Below are 22,199 nucleotides of genomic sequence, written 5' to 3' on the forward strand. Positions count from 1 at the left end.
GTAAAGTCATAGTTAGGCTTCGAATTTGAGAATTCTGGGTTCGGCCGAAAAACACTGTTTTTGTCAAAATTTTAGAATGCCTTTTACATGCGGAATTGACACAAAAATCACTCGATTTGGATGAGTAACGAAGAAACTGCCGAAAAACTGCGTACGTATAATTAAATAAACGCAATTTGCAATTAATTAACAATTACGAAAATTAATCACCCCTTTTAATTCTTGCAAATTTGTAATATTTAACCATGTTCATGCAATTTAGATTATGAAAATAATAAGAGGCTCGTGATACCACTGTTAGGTTATGATACATATGACAATTCATAAATCATGCGGAAAACCATAAAGCCAGGAAAGCATATTATTTTCACATAATCATTTAGCATAGAATAGATGCATACAAGTTGCAGCGTGCCTTCCCTAGCTGCGCCCGAACCGAACAAGAACAAGTCTTTAGGACTCCAAATGTCGCCCCTCCGTAGATAGTCCACAGTACGTCCGGATCCGCCTCAAGTTAGACCAACTAGAATCGCCCTTAAGGTTACTAGGAATTTCGGCTCTTGTTGCAAGTGTATGGCTGATTTATATTTCAAAAACTTACCCTTTGAATACTTCAATCGTGCCTGCAAATAATGACCCTAGGCCCTTATTTATAGAGGTATGGAAAAGGAACTGAAATCCTATTAGGATACTAATTAGTTAAACTAGAATCCTAGTAGGACTCTAACTAATTAATTTTATCCTTTTAGGATTAGGAATTTAATCATCAAACAAATCCTACACAATTTAGGTTTCGTATGTGAACACAAACTCTACACGAGCATGACCCACGAGCGTGCAGGCCATGCCCGCGCACAGCCCACACGGCCGCTAGGCCCACGCGAGCCGCAAGCCCACGCGAGCAGCAGCATAGCTCGCAGCCCATTGCTGCGCGCGCTGCGCGCGCTGCCATGGCCTGGCCTTGCGCTGGGCCTGGCGTGGCCTTGGCTGTTCGTATGGCGCGCTTGGCTTGCTGGGCGATGGCCTGGCTTCGTGCTGGGCCCTCGTCCGGCAGGCCTCGTCCGATGCTTATTCGTACGATACGCTTCCGATTAAATTCCCGGTTCCGGAATTCATTTCCGATACGAACAATATTTAATATTTCCGATTCCGGAATTAATTTCCGTTTCGAACAAATATTTAATATTTCCGTTTCCGGAATTATTTTCCGATTCCGATAATATTTCCGATTCTGACAATATTTCCGTTTCCGGCAATATTTCCGATTCCGGCAATATTTCCATTTCCGATAATATTTTCCGATACGTACCATGTTTCCGTTTCCGGCAACATCTATGATTTGGATAATATTTATATTTCCGATACGATCCATATTTCCGTTTCCGGCAATATCATCGTTTCCGGAGTATTCATTTCTTGCTTGTGACGATCTCAGCTCCCACTGAAACCAAGATCCGTCGATTCCGAATATCCATAGATAGAGTATTTAATGCCATTAAATACTTGATCCGTTTACGTACTATTTGTGTGATCCTACGGGTTCAGTCAAGAGTAAGCTGTGGATTAATATCACTAATTCCACTTGAACTGAAGCGGCCTCTAGCTAGGCATTCAGCTCACTTGATCTCACTGAATTATTAACTTGTTAATTAATACTGAACCGCATTTATTAGACTTAACATAGAATGCATACTTGGACCAAGGGCATTATTTCCTTCACTTACAACCATAGAACAATCAGTATAAAGGGTGCGGAATAGTAACTCAAAAATTCAATCATACTTGAACGCTTTAAACCTGGAATAACCTTGATTTAATCGATGGTTCACCACTTACAAAAATACAACTCATGCTCTTTCGGTACTCTATCATTCAACCTTATTGACAGACTAATTTTTGATAACTTCTTTTGGCATAATCCTCAAGATCTTATTCATGTGTCAACTCAAATGGGTCTTTTATCATAACTCATTTTGGGTTCATAACATTTATGTATAACTTCTTAGCTTCCTCAATAGAGGCATAAGGCATACCAATCATCTTGTAGATAATAGACTTTAGTACTTATAAACATTAATATATTCACCATGAATAGCACGGGGAGGTAACCTTAGAATCAATATCATTCATAACTTGAACACTTTAAATCTAAAATAACCTCAACTTAATTAGTGGTCCATCACTCACGAAATACATCCTTGGTCTCGTTTGGTACTATAATATTTATTCTATCCTTAAAGATTTCATAACCATAAAAATTCCTCAAAACAATTCATATCCACAAAATCTTTGAGTTCGAACCGTGCTTAACTTAACTTCTTCAAGGACACAGTAATTCTTAAACTTTGCTCAGTCTATCTAGTGTAGAAAACTCATAACATGACATGTGACGATAAACATAAAATCAAGGGAAGTTCGATTCTAAAGCGAGAGAGAGCTAAATCAAAATAATATCAGCATTGGCGTCATCTTTGTCCTTTATCATGTAATCTCTTACGTATGTTGACGGGCATGATGGATTTAGCATTGTTGTGGTTTCGTTCATGATTGGTCGATGTTGATGTTCCAGTATTCGTTGGGGGTGGTTTAGGACAATCTTTAACGAAATGATCTTTTCATCGACATCGATATCAAGTTTTCGTTTTAGCACGATATTCCCTTCCATTCATTAGAGCATTTCGAAAGTCTCGCGTAGTTAATCCATATGATTGACCTAGTCTTCAAATTCCATCGAATTGGCTTGCGATCATAGATTGGTGGATTCGAGGGTGAATAGTGACGCAATTTCGTTTGCATTAGTGACTTTCGTTTTCGAGAATCTTTGACCACTTCAGTTGACAACGTACTTGCAGTTCTTAATCGTTCCATCATCTCCTTGGGGTCTACTATAGATTGCTCGTCATAGAAATCATCATAGGGAACATCATTGTGAGCGACGTTATCGTGAATGTTGCGCTTTGTTGTGAGCTTCGTTCGTGGAATCGCTAGTAACCTTGATAGTCGATATTTCGCATAACATATTCAATCAAGAAAACATAAATAACAGGAGAAATAAATCCCTTTTATCCCGTGCGTTCCTACGCTCTCACTCATTTCGTTTTAACTTAACATGATTTTAACATATTCTTTTTAACTTATTCCTTAAAACTCTTTGCTTAAAGCCTATTGAATTCTATTACGTGCAAAACCCGTAAGGTTTAGCACTTATGGTCGCAGAACCTTGGCTCTGATACCAAACTGTAACGCCCCGACCTCTAATTCAATTATTAAAGCATAATTAGCAGCGGAATTAACCTAACTTGGTCGGGACATTACCTGCCGTAATTCCCTCTTGGAAATTACAAGGCAACTATCATATCATAAGTTATCAAAACCCAAATTATTATAATAATCCTTTATATTCCCAAAATACAAGTACATAAACTACTAAAAGTCTTTAATTAAACTATTATAACTTTAAGCATAAACTAGGTGAATATTATTAAAGTGAAATTCCTCGCCTCTACTCGTTTCCATCGATCCCCGCAGTACCTAAAATGGAAAACAAAACGGTGAGCCGAAGACTCAGTAATGACTACCCTAGCAACGTAAATTCATTTCAATTCATTTTATTTAATAACACAGGGAGAATAGAATGGGTAAAACATTTAATAAAACAGCATATTTAATTCATTCATAAACTTTTAATGAAAACGTCATTCATAAACTCTTAATTAACATGCTAGTTTTCGGCAAGTACAAACCGTGAAGGAATTCTCCACTGGGCCTGGGCCCATAAGAGCCTGGGCTCATCGTAACATGGGGCCTGGGCCCTGAGCCTGGGCTCATAAACCATGGGAGTCTGGGCTCGTAATCCATGGGTGGACAGGTGTCCGTGGTGCATGCATGACCGGTAGATAGGAAGATGGTAGTTTATATACCGCCAGACAAACCAGGTCTTTCACTTTCATTTATCATGTTGTATGTAATTTTACCAAGCCTTGGCTTGTATTTCAGTTGAAATAACATAACTCATTTAATATCATAAAACATTATTTTCTGATCCTGGGATCAATAAACATATTATTTCTTTCAAAGCATTGCATAAACATAATTTTATGAGAAAACTCAATCAAATCATATTTCATCCCACAATCCATAAAACACATCAAAACATTTAATTCATAAATTCAATCATAACGTTATAATTTCATAATACATTTATAAGGGGATTGCGGGTACTAGCAATAGCCGTTACCTCAATTCCATGATTGCTAGGCCTTTTTCCTTGGTTCGTTCGTCCTGAGCTCCGAGTTCGATTTCTTTCAAAGTATCAAATTATTGAATTAGTACTAAATCGATAAATAATTTGAAATCAATATTTTATAAATCATATATTTTATAAGTAATGAATTTATAAATAACAAATTTTAATAAAAAGTATAATTTCGAAATCTAACGAAAATATTATTATTAATCAAATTTTTAATCGAAATATATATATATATATATATATATATATATATATATATATATATATATTTATATTTCATAAAATCGGTTTTCATGAAAATATTATTTAAATTCCATTTTTACAACAAAACTAGTAACTTATTTTCGTAAAATTAACCTGAAAAATAATAACGATTTATTAGTAACTAATTATATAATAATAATTATTAAAACATGCAAATTCATAGTTTGAAAATCTGAAATTACAATTTAGTTTTAACTTACCAAGGCCCAAATTCAAATAGCCCAATTCTAATATGGGTTTTGGAAGAAAATAAAACCAAGTTTTAAAACCACAATTTGGTTTTGGTTTCTGGAAGGAAGACACGACATGGGAGGGAGGAGGGCACGAAGAACAGGGCACGAGAAGAAGGGAGGGGGGAGCTGGCGGTTGGGCTGAGTTGCGTGGGTTAAGGCGACGGTGAGGGTGGAGGCTGGGCGGCGGCACGGTGGTCAAAAGAAGAGAGAATGAGGTGCGAATTGAGGAAGGAAGTAGAGGAGCACGAAGGGGAGGAGGAGAGGAGAGGAGGGAGGGCGGCTGAGCTGGGCGGCGCAGACACGCGAACCCGCACCTGAGGCGACGATGGTGGTGGTTGTTTTGTGACGGAAGAACGACGGGAAAGAGGGAGTAGGGCACGAACAAGGCGAGAAAACAGGGGGTTGAGGGGCTTGTTGTGCGGCGGTTCTGGGCGGAGGGTGGGGAGCTCGCCGGGGTTTTCGAGGCGGAGGTTGGTTGATAGAGTGATGGGGTGGTGGTGCGAGATGGTGGTGGTGTAGGCAGGGCCGAGAAAGGAGAGAGTCAGGGGAAAGGGGCAGGGTATGCGCGAACAGGGGAGTTGAGGGAGATAGCAATTTCTAGGGCGATGGGAGGGGTGGTTCACGGCGAAGGTGGAGGCGGATGGGTTAGGGAAGAAGTGAGGGTGGCCGGATTGCAGCGGTTGAGTGGCCAGGTGGTGCGGCGAGGCGGTGAAGGGGAATGAAACAAGGGAGGGGGCAGGGATGCGTGCGGGGAAGGGAGAGAATGAGGGAGGTGTGGTGGTACTCGAAGGTGGTTGGGGTGGTGGTCGAACAATGGTGGTAGTGGTGGTGGTCGGTGGCTGTTGTGGTGGTTAATGGTGGTGATGGTTCGAAGCAGAGAGAATGAGGAGAATTGAAAATCAGAATTTGTTTTTGATTTTCGGATGTTGAATTTCCTGAAATGGAAATGCAATTTGTATATCAATATTGAAAAGTTTACTTGGGGTCCAAGGGGTTGAATTTGGACAGAATTGAGGGAAGGAGGGAAGGAAATTTCCTTCCTGGTTTATACGTGGAGAGCAAGGGAAGAGGGAAAAAGTGAATTTTTGGTTCCTTGAGGGCATTTTCGTAATTTCACAATATTAGGAAAAAAATCAGAAATTGTTGTAATTTTCAGAAATTTATAAAAATAGAAATGTTTAATTGAAATCAAGTTTTAAAATAATTCTTTATAAAAAATATCGCTTAACGATAAATTAAATTAAATTTTCAAATAAAATAAGAACGTTTCGAAATTATTAGAAATCCGAAAATAATTAAGATTTAAAAAAAATGTCGTTAAGCTCGTACATATAAGATTAAATTATATAATCTGAAAATAAATAAATCGTGTGACAATATTAAAATTCCAAACGAAATAAAGCTTCGTTAAATAAAATAAAAAAAAGTTTGAAATTAGGATTTAAAACGATTTAAGCTAAATAAAAATAATTAAGCACAATTAATCGAGTTTTAAAAATTCGGGGTATTACAAAGATATTAGGTTGTTAACCATTGGTAAAGCTGAGCGTTTAAACTCAATGCTTTATGATCTCAAAACTACATTGTATTTTGAATTCACAAGCACCCATCGGTTTTCCATTCGACTTTGATACTCGAAAACAACCATAACAGTCGCTAAAAGAAACGTACATTTTAAATTGCTCACATCTCTCATTTCCGTGAATCGTTCTTGGATTCACTACCAATCGAGGAAATTTACTGTTACCTTTCTAAAAGGATTTACTGCAGTGCAAGATATTTAATTATAAACAATAATTAAAACATACATTGAAGCATGCAAAGTCTAAACATTTATCATGAGTAATAACTTGAAAATTAAAGCACTCATGCAATTTAAACAAGTCATTGGCATTTTATTCGAATTTATTGTTCCGGCAGGTGTGAATAAAATGATTCCAAGATCCTTAAATCATTGAAGAATTAAGCACATTATGTATTTAGACTCAATTCTAAAATATTTTAGGTAAACAAAGCCTTTGCTAATAGTCTAGAAACTACTCTTGGTTGATAGGTACGTCTAAGAACTTATTAGGTAAACCTATCCCATTTGCCACGACATAAAAGGATTCCTTACTTATATCGTTGAGTTTCACCAAAACTAACATGTACTCACAATTATTTATGTACCTTACCCCTTTAGAATCAATAAGTAACACCTCGCTATGGCGGAAAACTATTACTGTGATTGATGTAAAGGTTAACTAAGTAAGTGTTATTTTGGCATGGCACCTTTGAACTCAATTTTTAAGTTTGGAACTTAAGGCTCTTACTATGTTGGTTAGACTTTAAGTAAACTAAAATCCTTAATCATGCAACATAATCAAGCCACAATCTCATGCATAATTAAGACATATTTAAAGCAATAAATAACGTAAAACATGCATAAGATATAAATGTGATCTAGTATGGCCTGACTTCATCTTGAAGCTTCAACTTCAAAGTCCGTCTTGAAAATGGATTGGAAACCCCGTCTTGAATTTCACCATGGGAGGCGCCATTTTCTTCAAATAGGATGAGCTATAATTAAACTAATTACAACTATTTGATGGTACGCAGACCATATTTAAAAGCAATAAAATTTGGTACTTTAGACCAATATTACATTCAAATTAATGGTACGCAGACCATATTTTCTATCCTATTTGGGCCATACTAGTTACTTTTCAATAACCTGCAAAACAGTACATATACAATATATACCATTCACCCATTCATTATCATGAATGGCCCACATAGATGGTTAGTAGAACATGTTATGCATCACATAAATATTTGCAGCAATTAATCAAGGGCACCAATAATCTACCAATTATTCAGTCCTTATTAATTCTAATCAAGTTTTTTAACCTTAAAGGAATGTAGACATAATCAAGAGTTTATGACTAATGCTCCCACTTAAACCGATAAATTCACATGCTTTACTAATTTTAAACATAAAAATGTATTTCCTAGTCTAACCGGAAACATACAAATTTAATTAAAAGTTAAAGCTCATACAAATTTATAGTTGAATCCATTTAATTTATTTTCAGTTGAATTAAATGAATTTAAATTAATTCAAGGTTTTAATTTTAGTAAAATAATTAGTATAAATAAAATTTATAATAATTAGATTATTCAAAATTAAATTCCGAGAAAACAATTTAAATTACGAATTTTAAAATTAATTAAAATCGATTCCAAACTGAAAATTCAAAATTAAAATCAAAACGCATCAATCGTAACACGACGAGGCACTTGGGCTTGCGCACAAGCCCCATAGGTTCATGAGGCATGCACTCCCCATCGCCTAATCGCACGACATTACACGAGCAGGCCACACGCAACGCAGCCAGCCCAGGCCACGCTGCACGCAGCCTGCCTCACTCGACGCGTCTGGTCGCTTTGCTGGGTGAGGCAGCGCGCGCTGTGGCACATCACACTCACTGCCCACACACGACTGCTCGCCTGGCTCACGCCATTGCCCATCGCTCATCGCCCATGCGCAGCACACACGCCTAGCACCATTGCTTCGCGCGCGCGCCATTGCTTGTTCCTCGCTGCATTCGTACCGCATGGGCGACGAGCTCCCTTGCTCGTCGTCGCATGCCCGCACTATACAACACCCCTTACGGGTAACACGTAGCTTCCTTTTCTTTGTGCGTGCAACATTCACGAGCGAATTTCATAAAAATTAAAACTTTTAATTCAAAATTAATGACAAATTAATAAAACATATTAATTTCATAATTTTAGGGAGAAAAATAGAAAATATATTAATCAATTAATTTCCGATTATCATATAAATCATACATGTTAGGTTATGATACATATAAACGAATATAAATCATGCAGAAAAACCATAAAAGCCAGGATTCCAAATTAATTGCCACATAACAATTAGCATAATTAGGATGCATACTCTTTGTAGCGTGCCCTCACTTGCTGCGCCCGAACCGAACATAAACAAGTCTTTAGGACTCCAAGTGTCGTCCCTCCGTAGAAAGTCCAAAGCACGTCCGGATCCGCCTTAAGATTGACTAACTAGAATCGCCCTTAAGGTACTAATATTTTCAGAAATATGGGCAATAAATGTGACTGAATTTTTAGCTCAAAATTCTTACCTTTTGAATACTTAAAAACTCGTTATAATTTATTAGCATTGATCTCATATTTATAGGCTATGGAAAAAGTAATTGAATCCTAATAGGATACGAATTAATTAAGTAGATTCCTATCAGAACTCTTATTAATTAATTTATCCTTTAGGATTAGGAATTTAATCATTAAACGAATCCTATACGTTTTAGGTTTCGTATGGAAGCACAAACACTACACAAGCATGACCCGCAAGCGTGCAGGCCATGCCCGGGCACAGCCCACACGGCCGCTCGGCCCACGCGAGCTACAAGCCCACGCGAGCTCCGCAGCTATGCTCGCAGCTACGCGCGAAGCCACGGCCTGCTGGGCCTGGCGTGGCCTTGGTTTTTCGTGTGGTGCGCTGGCTTGCTGGACGCGGGCCTGGCTTCGTGCTGGGCCTTCGTCTAGCAAGCTCGTCCGATGCTAATTCGTACGATGCGTTTCCGATTAATTTCCCGATTCTGGAATTCATTTCCGATACGAACAATATTCAACATTTTCGATTCCTGAATTAATTTCCGTTTCGAACAAATATTTAATATTTCCGTTTCCGGAATTATTTTCCGATTCCGATAATATTTCCGATTCCGATGATATTTCCGTTTCCGGCAATATTTCAGATTCCCGCAATATTTCCATTTCCGATGATACGTACTATGTTTCCGTTTCCGGTAACATCTACGACTTGGATAATATTTATATTTCCGATACGATCCATATTTCCGTTTCCGGCAATATCATCGTTTCCGGAGTATTCATTTATTTGCCTTGGACGATCTCAGCTCCCACTGAAACCAAGATCCGTCGATTCGGAATATTCATAGATAGAGTATTTAATGCCATTAAATACTTGATCCGTTTACGTACTATTTGTGTGACCCTACGGGTTCAGTCAAGAGTAAGCTGTGGATTAATATCATTAATCCACTTGAACTGAAGCGGTTTCTAACTAGGCATACAGTTCACTTGATCTCACTGAATTATTAACTTGTATAATTAATATTGAACCGCATTTATTAGACTTACCATTAAATGCATACTTGGACCAAGGGCATTATTTCCTTCAATAGTTCATGGGGCAATGAGTGAAACGTTGTACACCATGAGAAATGCAAGTAGGGTTGCCGGAAAGGGATATGGTTCTTCAAAGAAGGTCTCGTTCGCGAAAACGAGCCAAGTGGAGGAAGAGAAGACTCACATGGAGGTTGTGAGTGATGAAGAGAAGGCACACAAGAATGTTGTGTGTGAAAGAAAAGAAAGTGGTGACTTGTTTGGTTGGGAGCATTGTAAGGGTTCTCAGAAAACAAGTGAAAAAGCCAAAGGCTCGTGGTGTATCAAAAAGGGTGTCAAGTCGGGTGGGAGCATGGTACGAGTGCTCGGAGAACAAAGGTAAAGGCCCTTAGTTTATGTGATGTTGATGTTACGAGGTTGGTTGAGGCCTCGATTTTACTTACTTGTTGATTAGGAAGTGCATGCCTCCTCGGTTGGGAGGAGGTATGGTGGTTGCTTCCTCAGTTGAGAGGAAGTGTTGGTGTTGTTTTCCTCCTTGGTGTTTAGGAGGTGTGATGTTGTTTTCTTCTTTGAGGAAAGAACTAGTTGTGTGTTTCCTTGTTGGAAAGAAAACAGGTTCTCCGTTGTTGTATCAATGGAGGTCATTATGAGGTGTATGAAGTGTGTAGTCTCGCACTTAAATCGGTTCTCTAGGTGGGAGAATTTTTGAGTTCGATGTTGTGTGGAGATGAGTTTGTTGGGCAATAAACTAAGGAGGCATAAGGAGAGCCTTGGAAGGTGGAAGAAAGGTTACGTAGGAAAATCCAACGGGGCCGCTTGTTTTAGAAAAAAAAGGGTGGTTGATTTAAGAGAGAGGAAGTCGTCATTGTAACCTCATACACTTAAGGTTTAAGTGAGGAAGAGTTGTGAGGTGAAGCTTGCTTAGCTTGATAATCTCTTGGTATTCTTCATCATTTCTAGAGGATCTGTAGGTTTTTCTCCCGATGCCCGGGTTTCCCACGGTAAATTTCGTTGTCCCCATTTTCATGCTTGATTTGCTTTTTTTCGTAACTGTTAATGGTTTTTATCATTAATTAGTTTAAACACTTCTAATTCACAACGTGAGTAGTACGTATATGATTATATTGGAGGAGTATGTATATACGAGAGAGAAGTGTTTTCCAGTGGATAAGCTTAAGGGTAGTTGTATATAGGTTGGTGCCAGACCACAGTAAAATGAAAATGTAGTTATGGGTCGTTTAGAGTAGAAAATTAAACCGCATGCATTATGCATATATAATCTATCGTGCATTCTCTACACTTGTTATAAGGACCTCATCACTGTGTCTAAGTCCGATCCTCCTCTCCACTCCACTCCACTCCACTCCACTGAAGCTGAATACTGAATATATAAATCAAGTTGTCATGTGGTTTACAATTGTGTTCTAAAGGCTAAAGCTGCTTTTGGCTCATCTTATAATTAGCTTGGTTGTTTTCTTCGTCGACGTACCTCTGAGTCTCTGACTTTATACGAACTCCGCCATTATCGTGTTTGTGTTTGCAACACGATACAACAAATTGATGTAGATTTTTAGTTTTGTCCCCGAGATAGATATATGGTTGCCAAATTGCTACTTGTGCTCTTATTAATTGTTAAACATGTTCCTACACAGTTACATTATACGTAGTAGGATCCTATCTGTGGATATTTTTACAAAAGGCCTTTCTATTGATTTTTTTTTTTTCTCTTGACATACTACGTACGTAGTAACAATTAGGGAGTATGTTTTAGTCGTACCCTGTACGTACAATATACAAAGGGGGTCTTGTATTAGGAAATATATTGGATATTGAAAGGGTGGATTTAAGTCTTATTACGTATATTGTACTACCTAATGAGGAGAGAGTCAGGGCCGTGGTTATCACTGTCCTTAAAGTAACGGCAATTTTTGTGTAAGACCGCCTTACCAAAAAGACCACTTTAATTGCTTAACTAATTGGTTCCATTGTTTAACTAATTAGTTTCAATACTTAACTATGTTAGTTTCAGTGTTTAACTAATTAGTTCTAGTGTTTAACTAATTAGTTTCAGTGCTTAACTAATTGATTTCAATGTTTAACTAATTGGTTTCATTGCTCAACTTATATGACACTAAGGTGGTCTTTCGTATAAGACCGCCTTATATAAAAGTTTGTATTAAAGTAATATTAGCCCCTACTATTTCTTGCTATGGGTTATCGGGCTAGGGATGTCAATGGGGCGGGGCGGATGCGGATGTAGGTCCCTCTATCCCCATCCCCACCTAAAAATTTCATCCCCATTCCCGCTCCATCACCCATGGCGGGTACAAAATTCATTCTCATCCCAGCCCCAACGGGTATAAACTAGAATGTATCTCCGTCCCACCACCCAACTGGGTATCCATCCCCGTCCCATACCCGCGCCAATACCCACCTCATTTTTCTTATTTAGCAAACATTTTCCGTATATACAGAGTAATGAAAGTTAACTTTAGAAAAAAAACCTTATGACTAAAGTAACATATATATATAATCAGAAAAATACCCGTCATAGCAAAAAAAATTCAAACAAAAAACTTAAAAATCTCACCTAAACATGCAAATAAATCCAAACTCACCCCATATATCACCCATGACGGGTGTGAAGTGGGGATGGGGCGGGGCTGACAGGGATTTATACCTCCAAACCTACCTCCATCACCGCCTACTTGGGGCGGGTCTTGACATCCCTAATACTAATACCGGCTAAGATACTTCCAAGATTTCCCTAAACTGAGATTAATTGTAACAAAGCAATAACCCATCTTGATTACCACAAGCACAATTTAAACATAAAAGGTGGGTCTACTAATTTAAACAACTCATTCCATCTCCATTCTATCAATGTGGGATAATTCTCAACAACAAAACTCACCATATACAAAATTACTCTAACAATTTGTAGAACTTATCTAATGTAATAGCTAGTTATGACTTAATTTATTTTGATCATCTCGATCATTCTTCTTCAATGTACCATCGCGTATTTCACAAATCTAATGAATTAAGTTGTAGGCAAGACTGTTTGCGATCAATTTACAGCAAAAAATGAGAAACAAATTCCGTGATCCTTTCACATAAGTCATTACAGAGTCTCATATATACTACGTACTAAAATTTCTATAACTTAATGTAATTATGTAACAGTGAAGAATTATGAGACGACTGGGTAGAAAATCAGGTCAAACACGTAATATATATAGATACAACTGATGGTCATAGAAATAAAAGAAGGCCGGTTTGTATACAAAAAACAGCGTACAAAGACATGTTTAATTGTATACTTCCTCCATTTTTTTATAATTGCACCATCTTAGGTTTTGACACTATTCACATATTCTTATATAGTTATTTTTTGTGATTTATATGTAAAGAAAAATATATTCATGTGGGATCTTGTTAGATTCGTCTCGAGATATACTTTTCAAATTATCAAATTTTTATAATTTTTTCAATTGTATAATGAGAGATATTAATGGTTAAAATAGTGCATTGACAAGCGTGAAATCTAAGATGGTGCAATTAAAAAAAAATGGAGGAAGTACAAGATTACAAGTGAAAGCTGAGGGTGTTAGAGTTGAAAAGGTCAGTGGGAGTGCAGTGCAACCCAGAATTCCCGGCCTTAACTTTTGACATTTTTGTGCTTTCTAATTAAAATACGCATAATTAAACTACTGTTCTTAACTGTTTTTTTAGTGTCATTTTCCTATAGTCTGCTACACTAATCCTATCCACTTATTTTCATTTTACACTAACCCTATTCAGTCTTGTTGCTATCACAAATGTCTGCGATTTGTGTTTTAACTTCTACAATAAGGTGTATCATCATTTTTTTGTTGGGATACATAATACAAATTTGAAATATCTTCCTATACATTGTCATCCTAATCCTGTGTAAAAAGACGAAAATACTTTTGAGTTTCTAAACTTAAAAATAAGGCTATTTCTAAACTTAAAAATAAGGCTATTGTCATATACGTAGTACGTACTATTCATTAGTAATAACATAAAAATGTACCAAGTTAAACTCAACCAAGTGGTAAGAATTATAACTTCTAATTAATCCGAAGGTTGGAGTTTGATCAATTCCTAATAGGGTGTGCCCGCTAAGTGGCTAACCTTGGATGAATTGACATGTACATGAATCCAGACTGATAGGACAATTCTTTTGACACCTCTAGTCTAAAACCTAATACTCAAAACAGTCCATCGATATATTACAAGAATTTGTATCTTTAACGACAACCTAATAACGACGGGTCAAAAATTCCGTCGTAAAAGCCTTTTGCCACGGGGCTAACAACCAAACAAAGACGGGAACAACTGTCGCAAATGTCTTTTACGACGGGATTTTCTATTAACGGTGTCTCCTTTTATGACGCGTTCACGACAGGAGATCACGTCGTTAATCAACGATTGTTAGCCTTTAACTACGGAACTTCCCGTCGTTAATGGTAAAATTTCCCATAGTTAGTTTGTCTCTTAGTCGAAAATGGATTTGCATATGAATTGTCCAACTCTAAACATGATTGGAAAGCAATAGAACTATATTGAATATCAAAGGAAATTGTAGAAAGTTGGACCATGAAAAAAAATAAATCAAAGATTTTGGTGTGGCTTGTAGTGGGGCTGTGGGGGTGACTAATGAAAGGAAAGGAAATGACAACATATAATTAAGGTGATGGTGTTTGGGTTTAGGAAGAAAATATTGTGATTGGTCAAGCACATGTGTCAATTTAGCAATTTTCAAATTCTATTTCTTCGACTTTTCCACTTCTAGTTCCCTTTCGGGTAGTAGGAAACTTGTTCTCTCTCATTATTATTAATTATATAATAATTTTTATTCTTGGAATACTTCTAGAACATTGCTTATTTATTCTAATTCTTACTTTCCAATGCAATAATTTCGTCCTATTTTTTCAAAAAACAAAATTAATAAAATTTTCTTCCTATCTCTTGTACTAGTCGATCACTAAGGAAAGAATGGTACTCACTAAGGTACGTTCCTCATTAATATTAATGATTTTAAGTTAGGACATTTGTGGAATGTAAATAACGGTTTAGTTTTGACTTTTATCTTATTTCCATGGACAACATATTTATGTTTAGTTTGGAAAGTTCACTTTTACAAGATATTGCAGTTTAGAAGAAATTAAAAAAATGTCCGCCGAACTACCGAAGCCACCACTAATAGAGAGTAGTGATAGTGAAATCTATATGGACTTTATTAATTATTTGATGTTCTATTAGTGGTGAGTTATTCACCCAATTAGTAGATGTAGCAATGTCCATCAAATGACATATGAACAGATTAGGTTTGATTGACATGGTGGGCCTGATAAAATCTAATTACAAAAGAGGAAACTCATTAAACCTAATTGAAATTTATCTGAACTTATTTGATTTGAAACATATCTATATTAATCTATACTATATATTAAAAGACGTCTATAAGAAAGTATACATGACACGTGGTGCGCTGCTTATGGATCGTTTGCTCCATGTAATCTTCATATACATTAGAAAAAAAATGTCAAACATGTTTTGCATAATGTTTGAACCTCTGACCTTGAAATTAAACAATAAAGCTTTTACTATTAAGTTATTACATGTTTCATGTTGTTATTGTAAAAAAATATATATAAGTAAATGTTATTAATATAATGTAGTAAATTGAAACATCACCCGAGCCTAAAAACTACTCCCTCCGTCTCTTTTTGTGCTTTACGTTTAGTATTTTTCACGCGTTTTAACGATTAACTAATTTGCATCGAGATTCCTCAATTTTTTTATTTAAACAAGATAACTTACGTTTATTTATAATGTTTTCACTTTTATCAAAATTCTGATATTGGGAAATGGGAAAAATTTAATGTCCCAATGAAAAAGTGTGAGAGATTAAATGACCCAATGAACTTAATTGATTAAAATAATCATTGGACACAAATTTGATAGACTACTAAGTCATTTATGTGATAATATAAAAGGAAATATAAAGAACATTTTGAAATATCCAAAAAGAAAAACGTAAAGAACAAAAAGAGACGGACTGAGTAGTTAATATATTAAAACACGTTTATAAGAATGTATATGTGCCATGTATGCAAGGATCGAACACTGAACCTCATGAAATAAAAGTTACACTTTTAACCAACTTAGCTAGATACAATATATGTTATATATTTACATGTAAATACAAAATATAATCTTTTTAATAAATAGTGTTAATTAAATAAAAATGAATGCATAAAAATAAAAGGGAATAATTTACTGAACTTATAAATGTTCGATTTTCCCCTTTCCATCTTAAGCTTAAAAAAAAACTTGGGAAAATGGAGTGTAATTATGAATACAGAAGAGAGAAACATTGACGTAGGTATAATAATCACGAAGAAGAGGAAACACCTTTTTTTTTTCCCGGATATGGGGCTTAGATTTGAAGGTTGTTTGCGTCACCACGACAATCCGTTAACGACACCACTTCTATGGACACATGTTTACAAAAAGTAAACTCCACTAAAAGTAAAACCCGTGGCAATGCCTGGACCACACACTAAATTTCTAATTTATTAAGGTGAAGAGAATGGCCCTTTAATTAGGGCGGACGGATTATATTCCAATAACGTGGGTAGATGTACACTTTGGAAACTAATATTGAATATCAAAATCTTGAATAGTCTGAAGCTGAACTTTCTGTTAAATATTAATATAAATTTATAATGTTATTGATACATCATTTTCAGCAAACTGATATTAATAATCGTGTGATCTGAATTTAATTTCGAGCAAATTTAGTATTTACTGATGAATAAGGTATATGATCGAATAATGCAATAAATCAAGGTGCCCGAGTGCCCTACATTCTCCTCTCTCAATTGTCAGAACTGAGAATCCATTACCTTGCTTTATACTCCGTACTGTACTATTGGATGTGGTAACGAAAATGTCTACTATTTATAGGAAGTGGTTACTATTTATAGAAAGTGGATTATTGTTGTGAGACTACTTCAAATATCCAATACCATATTATTTTGAGATTGAGGAAATATTACAAATAAAAAATTTGCCGACATCTCATTTGCTCTTGTGGGCTTTTGTATTTGCTAAGGTTCAAGCCTGTTTTTTATGCAGATGATGTTTTCTAATTTGGTAACGCTTCTAGTTTAAATATGAAAGTGAGTATGAACACTATATCTCAGTTCAGTTTAATGTCAGGATTGAAAGTAAATATTAAAAAAATCTTCCATTATTTTTCCCAACAAAATGAGTCATTCGGTCCACAAGACAATAGCTTCTTCTTATGATCTGCGTACCTCTTCTTGTTTTGGTAAGTATTTAGAGGTGGATATTAGGCCTAACAAATTGAAAGTTGGTAATTATTTAGGCCTGCTGGGTAAAACTATGGATTGAATAAAGGGTTGGCAAGCAAAACTTTTAAATATGGCAGAACGTTGTACTCTTATATATTAAATCTGTCTTAAACACATATCCTCTTTATTGCAAGCAACTTTATTGCTGGCGGCAGTCAGTGATAGAATTGATAAGGCTTGCAGGAAGTTTTTGTGGAATAGGGTTGACAGAACTAGGTACCTAGCTAGAATTTCTTGGAAAAAGGTTACTAGTCCTATGGGGAAAGGGGGGTTGGGGATTAGAAAACTACGGGAGTGGATGAAAAATGTTAACGAGTCCGGGTAAGTTATGGGTCCGTATTTTCAGCGAAAATATTTAAAAAATTCATCTTTCTTTCATTGTTATTCTCGTCCTACTCAATCCCCTACATGGAGAGACATTTTAAAGGGTCGTTCCCTTTTTGAAAAAGGTTTAATTGTGGGAACCAGAGACGATAAGTCCACTTCGTTATGGTATCATCATTGGATTAGTAATGCTCCTATTTATAAACTTATGAACCGGGAAGTTCCAGATTCTGTTGCTCATTGATTTGTTAGTGATATTATTCGTCATGGTAAATGGAATGTGGATCGAGTTAAACACTTCATTCCACATAATGTGATTACGGATATTCTAGCCACTCCTTTATCCATTAATTCAAATAACGAAGATTATATTTGATGGACGAAATCTAAGGACACTAGTAGAAAAAAAAAAAACCCTGTTGCAGCCCCTTGTTGCAGCGTACATGTATTAATACGCTTCAACAACATGTAGGTCAACGCGGGTCAAACCCTTTAAACGCTTGTTGCATCGTACAAATTAATTTCCCCCTGCAAAAGAGTTTGTTGCAGCGTACATAGTAAAAGCCCCTGCAATAGACCTTTCATTTTGCAGCGTACATGGTAAAAGCCCCATGCAATAGCTTTTTGTAAATTTTTTTCGCTGCAAAGATAGGTAATTCAATATTCAGACCAACATTTCGTTTCAAACCTCAAGCAAATTCGAAATCCAAAATCCCGAATTCACTCCTTCTTCTACCCCCAGCTTTCCTTGCCAGTCGTCGTCGCCGCGCCGCTCGGTCTCGCCCGTCGCCGTCGCCGGTGGTACTCCTTCTTCAGTCTATTTCCTCGCCTCCTAGCCTCCTCACTGGTGGTCCCCTGCTCGAAAAACTACCACCCCTGCTCGAAAACCACCGGTGAAGTCCATCCTTGCTCGAAAAAATTATCTACTTTCCTCGGCCGGTGAAGTTGATATGTATGTTTTATATAGAATTTTTACCCCCGTCCCTTAGTAATTTTATACGTTAAATGAGCTCTTAGCAGCCATTTTGAGTACTAATTTGTGTTATTGAGTGTACCTTGAGTTTCAGGATTACTTAGAGAGAAATTGGCCTTTTCAGGCTCGTTTCATGGTGATATGAGCCACTACATGTTCCCGAGGAAGTTCGGGACGACTATCGTCGACTTTTGGAAGCCTTGGATGTTTATGGTTGAGCCCCGAGAGTTAGACTCGGTGTTATGGGCGAAGAATGGTGCTTTTAGATAATCGCCCGTTGAAGGGTGGGCGAAAGGAGACCAACCAGGCGAGCAAGAAGCTGATTTAAGCTTTCTACACGCGCCCGACCGGGCGCCCTTCGCCCGGTGACCACCGGGCAAACAACCAGCTGAAAAAACAAGTACCTTTGCTCGCCCGACGGGCGAACATCGGCCTGGCGGGCAGAAGTTGAAGAGGAACGTCTAATTTGGCTTGGCAGGCAGACCTGGGCCCGACGGGCAGGTTTCGAGCTTCTCGCCCGGCGGGCGGATGTCTGCCCGACCGGGCGACGACAATCCTGCGATTTATTTCGCTTGTTTTTATTTCCGTTTTTGGTTTGTATTTTGGGAAAACTATAAATACTAAGCCCATATGTTTTAGTTGACATCTTAATTTCTTGTTTTAAACACTTAGTTTATTCTCACTACTTAGTTTATTCTCTCAATTGTTGCAAAAGACTTAGTTTTATTTTCAATCAAAAATTCAAACTTTCATTATTCATTGTTCAATTTCTTATGTATTATTTCTTAGTTTGCTTTATTATTTTGTTCTAATTATGTTTTCATTAATTAATATTGTCTTAGTTATTTCAATCATGTGTGAGTAGTTCCATTCTAGGGTTTTGGAAATCCATGAACGAATATGAAGGGATGATTGTCGATTATTGGCATTAGCTGTTAATTCCTATTGATTGATTCTATTTACTTTGCGATTGGATTTGCGCAGGTCTAATTGTATTAGTCTAGAAATATCAAATTAAGATTCGAGAGATGCAATTTGATGTTTAGGCTTGTTTCAATAGGTAGAATTGGGATTAATACGTAGCGAGAGCCTGTTAATTCTAAGTGTATGATTAGTATCGATTCGAAAGAGCATGCTAGTCTAATTAACTGCTTTATTGATTATTATCGAATGTTTATCATCATGGATTGTTGTTCATTGGTGAACCTATTCCCTAGACCTTTTAATATCTGACTCTTAAAAAACATGGAGTATGTTGATGGTGGCAGTTCTCTACAAATTGATTCCTACAGCAGTACTGATCAGTATTGAACTTTTCACAGGCACTCAGACACACTTGATTAACCTTAAGGTCAGACAGGCACGAGTCGTTGATGTTGGCAGCACAAGACGGGTCGTTGATGTTGGCAGCACAAGACGGGTCGTTGCTGCACCCACCGGCGGGCTTGTAACTCATGGGTAAATTGAACCCATCAACCAATGAGATGTCAATGGTGTCCATGTTATTTGACCCTGTTAAGGTGTACTCAGCTAAGGTGGTTGGTGTTGCACCTGAGTTAACGCAGTTGAGTACCCCACCATAGTCTCCTGTGGTGCATGTCAGCCCATTGGGCCCGTTGGATGTGCAACCCGTACGACCCCAAATGCGAGTCGCGTTGGTGTTGGATGGAACATCGAAAGTCCATGTGGCACCGGGGCTCATTGCATTGCCACCACTAGGTATAGCAGCACCCCAAACAGTTTGTTGGCAGTTGTTTTTAACTGTAAAGGTGGTTGCATGGATAGGTGTGGAGATTAGGGAAGCTAGGATTAACAAGTAGAAAATGGTGTGGGATTTCAAGGAGCTCATCTTGGAATTAAGGGTTGAATAAAGTGTTTGGGTTTTGGATTAATTGTTGAGTTGTGTGTTTTAAGAGTTGAGGTTAGTTTGGGTTTATATAGGCAAAATAGGTGAAGAAAAGTCATAAATGAATAACTGATAGTTATGTACAAGTCAAATGCAAAAACATCCTTGTTAATCAAATGTGCCAAACACTCCATACAAATAACATAAATATATGAAAATAGCGGATCGCCTTGTCGAATGCCTCTTGTTGGTACAAAGCTATCTGTTGGTTCCCCATTCCACAAAATTTGGAGACTAGTTGAGCCAACACATTGCATAATGACCTCTATCATACTCTGAGGTAATCGAAGTTCCATGAGTGAATTCCTAAAAAGCTCCATCTTAGCCTATCATAGGCTTTTTCAAAATCGATCTTGAGTGCCATGTAACCCATCGAGCCTTGTTTTTTCCTCATGGTGTGGAGCATTTCATGAACTATAATCTCATTATCTATGATTTGACGATGTGGGACAAAACTACATTGTGTTGGGGATATCAAAGAAGGGAGGACCTGTTTGAGTCTATTCACAATTATCTTAGTGGCTATCTTGTACACTATGTTGCATAATCCGATAGGACGGAATTGTGTAACCATTTCAGGACTTTCCACTTTTGGATTTAACACTAGGAACGCACGATTAAAATCATCAGGAAATTCCCTACCACTCACCACATCCAGGACTAGTTTCGTGACATTAGGTTGCATTATATCCCAGTATCGTAGGTAAATTAATAGTTGAAAGTCGTCTGGTCTAGGTGATTTGAAAGCTTGCATACTCTTGATATCCCTCACTACTTCACATTGAGCATAAGGGTGACATAAAGATTCATGCTCCCTTGCAGACATCATTGGGAAGTCCCCCACCGAGAAATTACTCACACTATAGTTGGGATGCTCTTCTGTGAACAATGTGTACCAATATTGTACCACCATAGATTTGATTTCATCGGGATTTGACGCCCAACTTCCATCATCGGATCGCATCATGTCCACTCTATTTATGTGCCTTCAAATGACCGTAGCAAGGTGGAAAAATCGTATATTTCGATCCCCATCTTTTATAGCTTTTAGTCTTCATTTTTGAAACCACATCAGCTCTTCTTTCTGTAATGTCTCATCCAGCTCTCTCCTCAACTTTGCTTCCAGTTTTATCTATTTTCTATCCCACTGGATCGCCAATCTGTTTTGAACTCCCTCTATTCTTGTCCATAACTCCGATTTCTTCCCAAAAATATTGTGAAATACTTCTCAGTTCCATTTCTTAAGTTTAAAAGCAAACTCAACTTGGAAAGGTATTATGGGGGCTGATGTATCCCAATTTGACTCAATGAAGTTATTGAATTTAGCATGATTCAACCAAGCATCCTGGAATCTAAACGGGTTAATCAAGGTTGGTATAGGTGCAAACCCCCCATAACTCACTACAATTGGGCAATGGTCTGAGTTTCTCTTTGGGAGGTGTCGAACTGCTTCATGTTCAAACTTAAGTCGCCACTATTCATTGCACACAAACCGGTCTAACTAAGCAGCTTTGTATGTAGCTTCTGTATCCCCTCTAGCCCAAGTGAATTTGGGCCCTGCAAACATTAGGTCGATCAGGTTATTTGACTCTATCCAATTTGCAAAGTTTCTACATCGACGTTGCATCTCCGAGCCTCCAACACCAACTCGTTCCCCCATAGATGT

The 22,199-nt window shown here is 37.3% G+C and overlaps 1 protein-coding gene and 1 pseudogene across 1 annotated transcript; both read right to left on the minus strand.

Moving 5' to 3' along the window:
* Nucleotides 1–11,201: 11,201 nt before the first annotated feature.
* On the minus strand, nt 11,202–20,477 carry LOC110775144 (pathogenesis-related 5 protein Cup a 3-like; annotated as a pseudogene).
* A 324-nt stretch (nt 20,478–20,801) lies between these two features.
* Nucleotides 20,802–21,500, minus strand: LOC110775143 (uncharacterized). The gene has a single exon (XM_021979746.2). It carries the CDS (start codon nt 21,498–21,500, stop codon nt 20,802–20,804), a length of 699 nt encoding a protein of 232 aa, XP_021835438.2.
* Nucleotides 21,501–22,199: the final 699 nt, after the last annotated feature.

This window comes from Spinacia oleracea, chromosome 3 (assembly GCF_020520425.1).
Source record: "Spinacia oleracea cultivar Varoflay chromosome 3, BTI_SOV_V1, whole genome shotgun sequence".
Lineage (NCBI taxonomy): Eukaryota > Viridiplantae > Streptophyta > Magnoliopsida > Caryophyllales > Amaranthaceae > Spinacia > Spinacia oleracea.